Source organism: Pseudonaja textilis, chromosome 3, assembly GCF_049901715.1.
Source record: "Pseudonaja textilis isolate UNSWEBS1 chromosome 3, rPseTex1.2, whole genome shotgun sequence".
Taxonomy (NCBI): Eukaryota; Metazoa; Chordata; class Lepidosauria; order Squamata; family Elapidae; genus Pseudonaja; species Pseudonaja textilis.
The window spans coordinates 47,496,345-47,510,871 of record NC_141992.1 but is presented as its reverse complement, the minus strand read 5'-3'; the positions used below and the strand labels follow the sequence as shown (position 1 = coordinate 47,510,871).

The 14,527-nt window shown below is 36.0% G+C and overlaps 1 protein-coding gene across 13 annotated transcripts in view; it reads left to right on the top strand.

Annotated features, from left to right (window-relative positions):
* Positions 1 to 14,527, top strand: part of FOXP4 (forkhead box P4) — a 166,773-nt gene that overhangs the window by 97,049 nt on the left and 55,197 nt on the right. For 12 of the 13 annotated variants that reach the window (XM_026719940.2, XM_026719942.2, XM_026719945.2 and 9 more), the window contains exon 4: positions 10,450 to 10,572. In XM_026719940.2, coding sequence (XP_026575725.1) covers positions 10,450 to 10,572 — 123 coding nt within the window. Of the gene's footprint in view, positions 1 to 5,704; positions 5,853 to 10,449; positions 10,573 to 14,527 lie in introns of those variants that run through there. The other variant, XM_087929544.1, reaches the window with a different exon arrangement.

Genomic DNA, 14,527 nt, shown 5'->3' with positions numbered 1-14,527 from the left:
ATTTGTTATATTTGTCATTTTTTTAGTTGTTTCCCTTTTTATCTACACATATCACATGTACATACGCATATGCACTCACTCATTTACTTGCTGCTGTTTCCAGTTCAGTAATTACACTTTTGAATATTTTATTAATGATTCCATTTTAAAGTCAATATCATTTAAAAAAAACCTCTCCTAATCCAAAATTTCAGGTGGAGGCTTCCATGAATTTTCTTTTTCTTATTTCAGATTATACATTTCTAGGAAAGTGTTTGGCCTTTGAATTACTTTGAGTCACCTGGCAGGTTCCAGATAAAGTGATAACACACATTTGAAGTAGATGTAAGAAGTTTTGAAATTCAATTGAGATGAAACAATCAGATTTCAATGAACATGAATCTACTTTATTTATTTTAATAATATGAAGTAATTTCATGTTCTAATTTATTATTAATTCTATCTTAGATGATTTATTGTTTAAAAGAAAGAGCAGAAATAACTGAATTTATTCCAGGAGTAACACTGAAATTCAACTCTCCATTCTGACCTATGGCATATTATGAATGTTATGTATATGAGAGCATAATGTTAATGTAATTCACTCTACATCCCTAAATAAGCATTTTACACTTGGAAGTTCAATTATGCAGCGATGACAAATTATGAAAACCAGGTTCTTTCTGTAGAAGGTTACTTAATTTTAATAGTCTATGTAGTTGCACATTTGTATTCACCCTACTTTTTTCTGTTTGTTTGTTTAGAAAGATGTTACAGGTACAAACTAAAATATAAGATGTTTATTTCATGTAATCTGCAACATGAAATTGCCCCAGTTCCCAAGGAGCTTTTTTTTCCTTCTCAGGAGGCAACTGGACTTGCTTGTTTTTTCTTTTGATGACATTTCGCTTCTCATCCAAGAAGCTTCTTCAGCTCTGACAGGATAGTGGGGAATGGAAGGAGAAGTGAAACGTCTTCAAAAGAAAAAACAAGAAAGTCCAGTTGCCTCATGAAAAAAAAAAGGAAAAAAGCACCTTTGGGACAATCATAACCTGGATGATTGAGAACCTGTAGTTTGAGGTACCTATTTTCTGTCTAAGCTGTCATGTTGATTGCAACTTTATGTGTTAATGCTTTTACTTACCTTATACATAATATGATTTCCATTTCTTGGTCTTAAGACATATACCCCCCCCCCCCATGTTAAATATGACTCTTGTCCATCAAAAGAAGGCTTACAATGGTGCAGTACATTTCACAAATGAATGGGAATTTAAACTGCATCCCCAATTTATTTTGGCAGTTGTAGTCTGGTAGAATTCGATGCTTCCCCCCCACAACCATTTGGGCTATAGGAGTTGATGGACTATGAGCCAGTGATGTGGTTTCAAAATAACATTCCAAATTCTACTTGGGATAATGAATTGGTTGCAAGATTATGGCCATTTTTAAAAGTTCTGGCAATGAGAAACACACTTTTCTTCTTAAGATTTTGTCCATTTCTGAAAGAAAACTGAGGGGTAAATGTGCCATTTCAAGGCATTTTTGTAACCAAAGAAGTACGGTATAGGGAAAGAGCAGCAAGTTCGGAGCAACTGCAGGAAATTGCTTTTCTTTTGTTTGCGTGGCAAGAGAGCAGTGGTGTGGAAAAGTGTATTTTGTTGATCTGAACTTGAGCGAAATGGGTAATGAAGACAGATCAATATTAGCCCTTCTACGTTCAGTCACTTGAGAAAAAACAGGACTTCCTCTGTACGCGTTGTGCAGCTGATTTTTCCTTTTAGTTGATCATATTAAAGCTGATTCTCTTCTTTTCTCCCAAGCCTTGATCACCCTACTTTTTTATTCGTTCTGTCTTCTTGTTACAGCTCTTACTTTTGCTTTGTATCTAGAACATTGGTAATGTAGGTAAAAAGACGCTTTGAAACAAAACTATATTGCATTGGTCATTCAGGGGTAATAAACTATTGGTTTAACTCTGATAAACCTGAACAGTGCCACAGGAGATTGTCAGATTTCATGAAACTTTACCATAAAAAGCACATAAAAACACACTGTGCTTTTTGTCCAGGAATGCTAATGTATCTCCCCCAAGATTGTTGTAATTTGTTCTTAGAATCCCCAGAGTTCAGTGGATCTTAGCTTCATTTGGATTAACAGTATGATGTCCATCTCAGGGCATCTGTTTAGGAATATTTTTAGTTCAACTTGTAGCAATTAAAAATACACGTAAGACTTAGCTAAAGGACTTAGCTCATGCAAAGTTAAGCAGTTGGAATGCTTTCTTAAAATATAAATGGAGTTAGCAACTAGATCTTAGATTCATTTTTATAATAATTAGAGAATGCAGTAAGACTCAAATTTGTATAAATACCTAGTAAGCATTTATATATATGTACTACAGTACAATAATTTAAATTTACCTGTTCAACTGCAAACTTCCTCAGACGTTCTGAAGAGGATTTCTATATTTGCATTTTGTTGAAAGAGTAGAGGCCTGACTTTCATAAAGCTAGAGTTCTATCCCATTCAGCGCAATTCCACTACAAACCCAAAGAAAGTTTTCCACAGCACATACTCCTTCTGATGATATTATGTTCCCCATGACAGACTTTTTTTAAAATATGGCCCATCTCTATGAAAGATGTGCCAGCCCCATGGAATAAGATTTAGCTCAGAATGAGTACCTGTATATATTATATTCAGTATTGCAATTATTTCCTTGAATCACTTGATATCTTCACCCCCCATTCCTCAAGACAATTTATATTCTAGGTATACAACTTTGGGAGAAGATACCAAAGAAGTTATACAAATATGCCTATCTATATGCAATCTTCCCTATTTGTAATTTTGGCTGGCTAAATGGGATAGAACTCTAGCTTTATGAAAGTCAGGCCTCTACTCTCTTTCAACAAAATGCAAATATAGAAATCCTCTTCAGAACTTCTGAGGAAGTTTGCAGTTGAACAGGTGAATTTGGCACATGATATGCTAATATGGGTATGTTGTGCATGACCATATGCCCTTACATGTGTTTGCAAATCCTGATTGATATAAACATGAATAGAGCTATCATTTCTTCCTTAATATGATACTTGCTTTCTACCCACAAACAGGCTATTCTTTTGCTATTTAGTCTTTAATTAGGGTATAATGGGCTTCCTGCTGAAGCATCTGATGTCTTATCAGAGCTCTGTTATAAGAGTAGAACTGTTAGTAAGCAGTTTTGTAGAATGGCAACAAGCCAACAAGTGAGTCATTGCCTGTCCTAGCTCACTGTCTGCCAGATGTCAGCTATGACACACCCATACCAACAAGCCATTATTGAAGAGAGAAATTCAGCATCTCTGTCCACAGGCATAATGCTTCTGTTGTTGCTGAGAGTGTTAATTCTTTAGAGAGGAGAAGAGCCTAAGAGTGTAAAACTTAAAAAGCAGGCTTGGGGCTAGTCAGTAGAAAGTTCCATGGTAACTTAATTACTCTTGAACTCATGTTAGTAGTGCAGAAACTAGCTGAAATTACAACCCTCCTTAGAATTTGGACTGGTGTGTAATGCTTACTGGGAGCTTAATTAATAAATAGTGATTTTAAAGTTTGAGTCAAAATTGAAAGTATTTTTAAGTAATTATCCTGAAAAATGATGTGCATGTAGTTTCTTCCAAGGCCAATGGAGCCGCCCTCTCGATCTTTGACGGCTCTTGTTCCAGCTCATCTTCCCCCGCAGATTCAGACTCCGATGGGGACATGAAACTGTTTATCTTTTATTTGTTTAAAAATGTTCTAATAAATAATGATAATTAAAAAAGAGAAGGCTTAATATATGTGGATTTTATATTGGATTCTACATTTGGGGCAAAGTATTTCATCTCCAGCTATTCAGCTAGCCAAATGTCTTGCTTTTGGCCCAAGAAGATATATTCATTTATATTCAGCTTTTCTGTTCATCTTAAATACTCAAGTTACTTATCAGCAAATAACACTTAAAAGTAAAAAAAAAAAAAGCCACAGTGGAAGAAGGGATGTGCCTTCAGAATGTGCAGCTAAAACAAATGAGTGAAGATCAGTTGTTGTGCCATAAAATGTACATTTCATAGCTTGACAGTAATGTAGAAGGTCCTCCTTTGCATGTCTGATGCACAGCCTCAGAAATAAAGGAAGTATCTTTGGACGGCCTCTACTGAATAATTGTATACCACTCAGAGTCACTTCTTATGAGACAGACAGCTATATAAATGTGTTAAATAATAAATTCATAATAGAAGACGGCATCCTTCAGATATTCGTGTTTCAAGGCATTTAGAGTTGTACAGTTAACCTGTCTATTCAAGTACTTGGTAGGGGCACACTCTTTTTATAAATGATGTGTTCAGAAAGACATTGTTATGTCAACAACTGATATAATCCAATTGAGAACAGCCATCTCCAACCTGGAGGCCTCCAGATTTGTTGATTTACAACTCTTCTATTCAGCCTGCATGGCAACTACTACTATAGACTGGCATTGTGAAAATTACAGTCCAGCACACTGGAGGATCCCCATACTGGGGAAGGATAAAGAAGGTAGGTGAAAGAAAGACTCTACTCATGACAAGAGTCGTGGTTAGTGACTTTTTCCACCAACTCTTTGTAAACTAGGAAGCAGGAATGTAAGAATCATAGCTCATGTATATCTTTCTTCCTGACCCTCCTCTAAGAAGCCCCCACCATTCATGGTGTCAGCATAGCATTTTAAGAGAAAAGAGGAAGCTATTTGATGTAGACAAAGGTTTGTATGAAAATATAATTCTGCTTTGTTAGCAGCCATCACACTCTAAAAGGCGCCGCTTTTGTTTTCTTGTAACGTTGTGAAAACCTCATGTCGGATCGAGAGCTGCGGCCCTCACGACTAATCGCCTCTCCTTTGTGTTTTTAGATTATAGGGGCAATTAGTGTTGTCAAAACCTCTGGCAAGTCTCTTTGCTCTTGACAGGGTGTCAGTCCGACGGGCGCGAAATGGAAGGTGTTATAACTCTCCGGTAATTAGAATGCCTCCGATTTTGAAAATGCCAGCCAACGTGTATCAAGCTGGATGTACGGTGTGGTGGTGGGGGTTGGTGGGGGGGGGGGAGAGTTCAGATGGGGGATGCAGATGAGCAATTAATTACAGACTCTCATTCAGAGCACATTGCAAGCTGATGAGCAGCAAAAGGAAATTATCCTGATGCTTGTCTCCTAAAGAGTGGGCATCAACTGCATTCTTTCTTGTCCTCCTATTGCTATTACCCAAATTTCTCTACTGATTTTCATTGCTTCTTGCATGTTGGAACAGCCATTATGATAGATAAAGCATGAACTACTAGCAACTTGATATACTAGCCAAATACAGATTGTGGAGGTTACAATCACAAGGCTTTATGTTAATTACTGCACTACAATTCATTTAGTCTCTTCACTGTTGCTGTCCTTGTGATAAATTTGGTTTTCTATGAGCTCTCTTCAGGTAAAAGCTGGAGGAATGTTGCAATGATCACAAGCATTATTAGAGTCTCTTTCTAATAGGAAGTTTAAGCAGTCTGGATTTTGTCAGGATGGACCAAGGTCCTATTGCCTTGATTCATTGACTGATTCTGGTTGTCAGTGCCTCTTCAGCAGTCTTGGAGCAAGTCCAAAGGCAGTTAATAAATAACTTCATAAGTTAACTTAAAGTGACTTCTAGAATGACAAATGAAATTTGGGGCACCTCCCTCAAGCCAGCAACCTGAGTAAACAGATAAGCTTTGTAACATGCCCCAAAGGTCAGCAAGTTCCTGCTTGCTTGAATTGACAGGACAGAAGGGTGTAGAAATTCCCTGGTGAAATTCTGTCTGCTTCAAGAACTATTAAATCTAAAGGTAAGAATGTCTTCTAGGTTTTTTTTTTTTCACTTGTTGGTCTGATGACAGAGTTGATCTGCTTCATGTGCCAAGCTGCAGCCTTTTTCTTTCTGAATAGACTGAGAGAAGAGAAGAAGGCAACATGCATTGTTGCATGGTCTTCAATGAAAGGAAAAGAAGCTGGGGCATCCTTAATAACAAGCAAGGCTGGATGAGAGGGAAAATATGTGGCCATCTCCGCTACTGAATCCATCATGTTGGAAAGCAACAGATAATGTTTCCTTAAGTGTACTCCAAATATGAGACCTGTTCCTTGTAGTGTTCATTTGACATTTCCTGCTTGGAGAAAGGCTCAAATAGAGTAATTTACATTCCTTGTTCAAGTAATTTATATGCCATTTTTCTGAGCTCAAAGTGACTTCAAAGCATCTATTCCAAAAGCACTGAAAAGCTTGAAATGGGCAGCTAATTACCATCAGAAATAGATTTTCCTTACACAAGTCACGGAAGGAGGAATGCTACCTAGCTTAACCGGGAAAGCTTTCCACCATTTCATGACACTCGGGTTAAAAATCTTGCCTTTTGCTTGAAGGCACATGGAGAAGAGTTCATCTGACATGTTTGGAGATATTACCTTTTCTAGGGCATCTTTCAGCATTAGAAGAAGCAATAAATTAATTTATCCTAAGAAATAAGATCCTCAACCTTCCATTTTCCTTTGCTCTTTGTATTCCTAGCCAGGATCTACTATAAGAAGGAATGTGAAAGAAGGACCATGACATTGACTGGAGAAAAAAATGTGCTAAGTGCATTAGATTTAAGGTATATTTATGTGCTGTGAGTTGGTTGAGAAGATGCAAAAAGATCAGGTATAAATACTTAATTATTTTTAACACCAATATTGAAATGTAATAATTGGCATCTACATTGAACTGATCCAAAGCAGTTGCAATATCTGAAATAGAATTTTGCAGAGCTTTGTGTGGAAAATGCTACTGTCAGTTCCATTAGTTAGACCAGTCCAGGAAATGAACTCCACAGGAAATCTAAAACTACTTTATTGAGATTGATGTTAACAACAGAATCTTGCAAATCTGATTATGGCATATCTCCTCCCCCTTTTATACGCCAATGAATCAGGGAGGAGTCTGCCTGAGTCACTTATGAATATTATCTCATTTTTCTGGACTTCAGCTCCTTTGCCTTCATAACAGTTCTTGCATATTTCTGCCAAGATCATCATCTTCCCTTTCTACAGCCGATGTGCTAACTTCTTTTGTTATCTGCTGTTAGTTTTTCTTTTTCAAAGAACAAAAAATATATGTTATACATATCTCCAGGATTTGAAGTCTACAATTGGTACTATCTAAGTTATCGTTGGAAGCTACATGTCTCTTTAGCATCTTCATAAAGCTATGATTCAGTAATTTCTTATTAAGTAATTAAAGTGGGAGTTATGGAATATGAGCGACATGGAACATATTTCAGATGGGTTGAGGGAGGAAGGAGAAATTAGGTTACATAGGCAAATGTTTGCTCTGGTAACAATGGAGGTAGGCTATATTCCAAGAGTGTTCAATGGTATTTTAAGGATGTTTTAGTAGAATTTTAGTTTATTGTTGTTAGCTTTCTTGAAACTTGATGTGGTAACTGTCAATACAGATTGACTTGGAAATCAGTTGTATTATTTCTGGAACAGAAAGACATCCAAAATAACCTTTTCCCCTTAAATGTTGTTTGGCATAGAAGTAAGAACTGCCAGGGTGAAGATACTTTTTTTCTTGTCTATGGAGATTCTCAGCCATCCAGGTCCTGGTTGTCCCAAATATGTTTTTTTCAAGAGGCAACTGGGCTTTCTTGTTTTCCTTCGAAGATGTTTCACTTCTAATCCAAGAAGCTTCTTCAGCTTTTTTATTTTCTTATTCCCCCCACCTGTATCTTCTGGGCTAACATACAGCATAAGGTCCATTAAAAATTGAACTCTTTATGAGCTATTCCATCAATAACATAGGATAAAAAAACTCATTTCCACCACACGGTAAATGGCTTTAATTAAAATACCCAATTAGGCAAATGGAATGGATACAATCCTCATCAAATCTAAGTTTTTATTTTTCTTCAGATGGTTATTACTGAGAAACAGACATTTTTGATTGCATGTGAAGATAATCAAGCTTTTTATTTCTGTCTAATATGATATTATATAACATCAATGTTTTAAAATACCTGCAAGAATTTCAAGAAAAATAATTACAAGATAAAAGTTAGAATTTTGTTTGGGATATAGTAATTTAATCATACAAGTAGTTGAAATTTTTCTTCCTAATGAAATATTTCAGTTCAAGTATTTCTGATTACTGGAGGGAAAATCAAATGTGGATGCAGCATGAAAAATACTCTGTGCTTTTCTTAGTGTTCTAATGGTTGAAATAATTATAATAATTGATAATCAGAAGGTTGTTGATAAGCAAGTAAAATATGATTCCATTAATTTAGGAAAACGAACCTTCATAAAACTTTTCTGAATAAAAATTTTCTGTTTCTGTAATGGCGTACTCAATGCTTTAAGCATGCCACATGTTTCCCTCTCTCCACTTTATTTAACTTTTTCTTGCAACAAATACATCTCCACCTGAAGACTGTATTTAGCTTATAGTTGGCAGTTTTTCAATCAATCAATCAGAATAGAGCAGGAAGGTATGTTGGAGGTCTTCTAGTCCAATCCCTGCTCAAGCAGGACACCCTATACCATTTCAGACAAGTGATTGTTCAGTCTCTTCTTAAAAACCTCCAGTGATGAAGCATCCACAACTTCTGAAGGCAAGCTGTTTTCATTGGTTAATTGTCCTCACTGTTAGGAAATTTCTCCTTAATTCCAGGTTGCTTCTTTCCTTGGTTAGTTTCCATCCATTGTTTCTTGTCCTGTCCTCTGGTGCTTTGGAAAATAAGTTGACCCCTCCTCTTTGTGGCAACCTCTCAGATACTGGAATATTGCTATCATGCCCCACCCAGTCCTTCTTTTCTCTAGACTAGCGAAACACAAACCTTGCAACTATTCTTCACACGTTTTAGTCTTCCTGCCTTTCACTATCTTGTGATAAACATGTTACCTAACTCTTTGTTATGAAAAGCAGTACAATTTGACATGCCGCAACAACATCACAAACTTAGAATACATGTTTTCAGTATTGATGGATTTGTTGTCGCAAATGGCTTGTTGACTGGAAGTGTTATTCACAAATGAACAAAGAGGAAATAGTGGTCAACCACGAAGTGGTTATGTGACTTGTTCTTGATCTCCCGTCTCCAGTAAAGATGAACACTCATTGAAGTTTTTTTTTAACAGGGCATCATGCATTATAGTGACCTAATTCTGACTTGTCTGTTTTGATAGTAATGTAGGCCATAAGAATAATAACCTTTGGGAACTTAAAGAAAGCGGTACTATTTCCTGCCCTTAACAAGGCATGTTAGGACAGGTGGTTTAGCCCACAGACTAGAGTTTTTTCAAAGGCTGGGAAACACTATGATGAAGCAATGAGTGAACATAAATGCATGCTTGGATGAAAGAACGGTATCAAATCTCAATATGAATCTGTTCAAAATATTGTGTAACATTAGGTAATATTTTGCTGCAACAGAAAAGCCAAATTTTATTCTCAAGAATTCAGCTACTGCGGCTATATTACATGTGTGAACAGTCACTGTGGGCATCTGTTAAATAGACAACTTGCCACCCTGAAGCTGTTCTGATTGTGCTGCTGGATTTTCATGGCCCACTTGCTAAGAACCATTTTAAAATGGGAAACTCCTAATATTCTAGACTAAATCTTGAAACGCAGTATTTAAAACAAAATGAAATTCCCATTAAAACAAAAACAAAACGGTTGACAATTTGTCCCCATTTATGAGTGTGATGTAACCAACTCACTTTGCCTGCTCTAGGCTACCTTAAACTGCTACCAGCCACAAACAAATAAGTGCAGCTTAAAAAAAAGGTTTCCCATCTACAGCAATTGGTAAAAAGGAAGTCCCACTGAACTTTTCAAAACAACGTATGGCTTCATCTTGCAAATAAGAAAATAGCATTTGTTCTCACTTTCATTTCTGTGTGTGAGCGTGTGTGTATATACAACTCTTTGAATAATGTTCATTCACTAGCTTCAGTACTGATTTGGAGAGGTGGAATAAAAAAAAATCTGCTAATTGAATTACCTGTGAAATATGAAGTAGGATTTTGTATTTCTGTCTACAGCTTTCCATCTGTAGTGTTAACATCAATTTTTGTCCCAGGCTTGTTTCACTGTGTGCATTTGGACTTGGATAATTTTTTAAGTATTTGACAGAAAAGTCTACCTCAAACCTGAGATCATGTCCTTGTGATTATTATTATTTTTAACACTAAGCGACAATTTTTGTCCTTCTGATTCTGAGCACTTAGACACTCTAGCTTTAGTGCACCTGAATACATAAAGAATACATATTGTTTAGACTCTTATCTGGAGTCTAAAGAATATGTATATGTGTGTATACTTTATCTGTGCAAGTATTTTTCCCCCAAAAAACTCTTATCCCTCTTCTTGATATCACCTATAACCCATCTTTCTCTCTGTAGGTTCCAGTGTCTGTGGCTATGATGTCTCCTCAGATGATCACCCCCCAGCAGATGCAACAGATTCTGTCTCCACCCCAGCTTCAAGCCCTGCTGCAGCAGCAGCAAGCAATTATGCTGCAACAGGTAAAGCACTTGAGCAAACTTTTTGTGTGAAAGTCACAGAGACTGACGTCTACGTCTGAATTTCTCTCCTGCAAGTGCAATGTGTTTCCTGTTTGTAAATTTGCAGGATGGACTGAAAACTACTGACTTGCCCAAAATTGTTGAATGTAATAGTTGAATAAAAACATGAATCCTTGACAGTAAGGTTCAACTCTTTTCAGTTTAAAAAGAAAAAAGAAAATGTCATAGTCATGGATTGAATATGTGGATTAGAATATTTTGGATAATTCAAATGTTGGAGGTTTATAAAAAGATAGGATGTATATGAGGGAAGATTGAGGATTTTATTTGCAGTTGAAGATTTTGCTTGTGAATTTGATTTTTGTTTTATTTACTGAGATATATTACAGTGGGCTGATAGGGATTCCAATGCCCCAATTTTGTTTTGTTTTATTTTGTTTATCTTTTAACGATGATTTGGAATTCTTCTAGTCATGCACAAATTGGGAAGTCTAACTTTGTTAAATAAGGTTGGAAGTTAAGTCGTGTAAAATTGTTCAGAAGTTATACTATAGTTGGATAAAATGTGGCTGAATTATTTTTCCCCCATAATAAAATTACTGGGTTCTTAACTCCGGGAAATACAGTTCCCTTCCCATAGCAGGTACCTTAGCACTAATTTTAGAATAAATATCAACTTTTTAATTATAAAAAGTTCCTTATTTCTTGTCCACCTGCATTTATGAAATTTTAAGAGTGAATAACTGGAAGAAAACTGAAAATGAGAAGCATAATACAGGTAATCCTCTACTTATTACAGTGTGTTTAGTGACTGTTCAAAATTACAATGGCAGTGAAAGAAGTGACTTTTTCACACTTGTGACGGTTGCAGCATCCCCATGGTCATGTGATCAAAATTCAGATGCTTAGCATCTAATATTTATGACAGTTGCCATGTCCCGGGGTCGTGTGATCACCTTTTGCAAACTTTCTCACAAGTAAAGTCAATGGGGAAGCCAGATTCACTTAACAACCGTGTTACTAACTTAACAGCAGTGATTCACTTAGCAACTGCAGCAAGAAAGGTTGTAAAATGTCTTACTTAGCAACAGAAATTTTGGGCTCAATCGTGATTATAAGTCGAGGACTACTTGTACATCTTTCAATTTAAAATTTGTACTAAACAAATGAGGACTAAATGAATGTCCTATTTAACCATATTGACTGTATAATATATGGTATATTTTGCATTGAAATTTCATTCCAGACATTCTATTTCAAAGCTTTTAAAAAAATTTTTCCATATAATGACAGTCAGCTTAAGAGCTACATATAATAAAGCAGTTAGGTATAATTTTCATTTTTGTTTTGGTGACCTAGCACATTCTATACTCTAGAACTTTTCAAGTTCTGGCTTCTTCTGAATTGCAGCAGCATGTTTATCATATTAGCTTACGGCTCTAAAATATGCTTAATCCTGTAAAGCTTTATTTTAAAGCAAAAAGTTCCCTCGGGAAATATTTTCATCAACCACTATATAGAATTGGGAGTCAGATGGGCATATTTAAAAACTAAATATAAATGAAAATAATTATTAAAATGAGGGAGGAGATAAAAATCCCCAAGAAAACACAACTGTTTGGACAAACATTTACACCAGGGAATGGAGAGCAAACATAAAAACCACAGCATCCTCCACACCCTTCCTCCTGCCTTAAGTACCTGTTTATTTCAAACATGCTGATAAGGAGTCAAGGTTAGCCCCAGGGGAAGAACAAAAGGTAAACACTAACCTGGGTGGGGTCCTTCCCTCTCAGAGCCTTTTTGGAGCCAGATAGAGAAACACGTCTGACTGCAAATTAAACAGCCTGGACCGGAATAGCTGGCATTCTCTGTGAGAAGAAAACCAAACATCACACCTCTCACCTCTTGACCCAATGTTCTCAGAATCCCATATAGAGACCTGGTTTTGATTGGCTTTTGGGTAAACAAGGGAGGCTTTCCAAACCTGTTCAGCAGAGTTAAAGAGAAAGGTTTCTGCTGTCAGTACTGTCACACACAAGCTGATAAGGACTCTCCCAGAATCCCCAGGGACATTTCTTAGAAGTCAGCTTTCTCCTGCTTTGCTCCCCCTCCCAATTGAGGAAACCCATACTGGTCTCTCCCCACCCCACCAAAAAAACAAATTACCTCTGTAATGCATGTATTTCAATATAATGAAATTAAAACTGGCATGCCTAAGAAAAGCTCAGAGTAATGCCACTTATCATACACTAAGCAAAATTGCACTGAAGAGATGAATTCCTTCCATGTACTAAATATTAACATTTTTGTGGTTAAAATAATTAAGGAACTAAAACTGAAATAATTGAAAATTTTACATTCGGATTAAAGGCTATTTTAATTTTAATTTTTTATTTATAAGTTTCTTCTGGAAAGAAAAGGCACAGCTTGATGGATAAAAATAAATAATTATACTTTTTATTGATGTACTTTATAAATTAAATTGAATCCTATTCCCAACTAATCTAACCAAAATTACACCTGAAAATAAGCATTATTAACCTAGAAATGGCTCTGTCCAAAATATTAAACCTAGTATTTAGGCAAAATAAGTACAAAATCACATTGCCAGTATTTCTCAAGCTTGGCAACTTTAAGATGTGTGCATTTTAACTCCCAGAATTCCCCAGCCAGTAAACCTAATGACATAAAATAGTTTATATATTTTATATAACTATATTTTAGTTTCATTCAGTACTTATTAAGTTTGCTAAGCAATAATAGGTATACTCTGGCCATTAAATTTCATTATTTGAAAACTAAGTGCTTATAAAAACAGATTCATGTATTGGTTTAGCTATATAGATTAGGCAGTATTCCAAATTTTTTTTTAATTGAAGCTCATGGTTACACAGAACTTTCCAGAAACAAAAATTAATAATTTAAAGCAGAATATCTGGCTTTCTTAAGTCCAAAAAGCAATACTTACCTATTGGACTTGTGAGTGGTTGCTAAATTCATATGATTTAGAACCAAGATTACTAGCTATGGCTCAGGAAAAGCCATAGTTTGTGAATCAGTCAGATCTGAAAATAAGTATTCCTAATGATTTCAGGCACCTGGGACAAGGCTTTGAACACCATATTTTATAAAAAAAATGTTATAAAAATAATTCCAGGAACACCTTTAGGCAAGAATCAAATGCTAGGACAATAGATATATAGGATGGATGGATGGATGGATAGATAGATAGATAGATAGATAGATAGATAGATAGATAGATAGATAGATAGATAGATAGATAGATAGATAATGTGTTCTGATGCAGGTGTTTTTTTCTAAAGAGGAAGGGAGTAGAACAAGGGTTTTCAAACTTGGCAAGTTTAAGACTTGTGGGCTTCGACTCCCAGAATTCCTGAGCTAACATGACTGGAGGAGGAATTCTGGGAGTAGAAGTCCAGAAGTCTTAAAGCTGTCAAGTTTGAAGACCCCTGGAGTAGAACATAGAATCTGTCATTTGCCCTAAATCCTTTTGACATAATTTTTAATTCTCATCCCCACTGATAGCCAAAGCTTTTTATAAGCAATTACATTCATATGTATTCATGCTTTCTACACTTTGTCTCATCCCAGAAAATTGTGTCTTCCTTTTTCATTTAAACTTTAAGCTCCTTTAAGAGAGAGACCTGTTTCTTTTCGAATAAAGCAGAGGTCTCCAAACTTGGCAAGTTTAAGACTTGTGGACAACAATCCCCAGAATTCTGGGAGTTGAAGTCCACAAGTCTTAAAGTTGCCACATTTGGGAACCCCTGCAATAAGGCATTGCATATAGTATAAATTATTCTTCATGGTCTTTAATGATTTTTGGGACTCCTCTGCATGAAGCCCCTTCATCTGCCTGTATCTCAAGGTTTCTACAGCTGTTCTGTACCTGAACTGATTAATTTCTGGCAAGTTGCAATGCAGGAGTAAA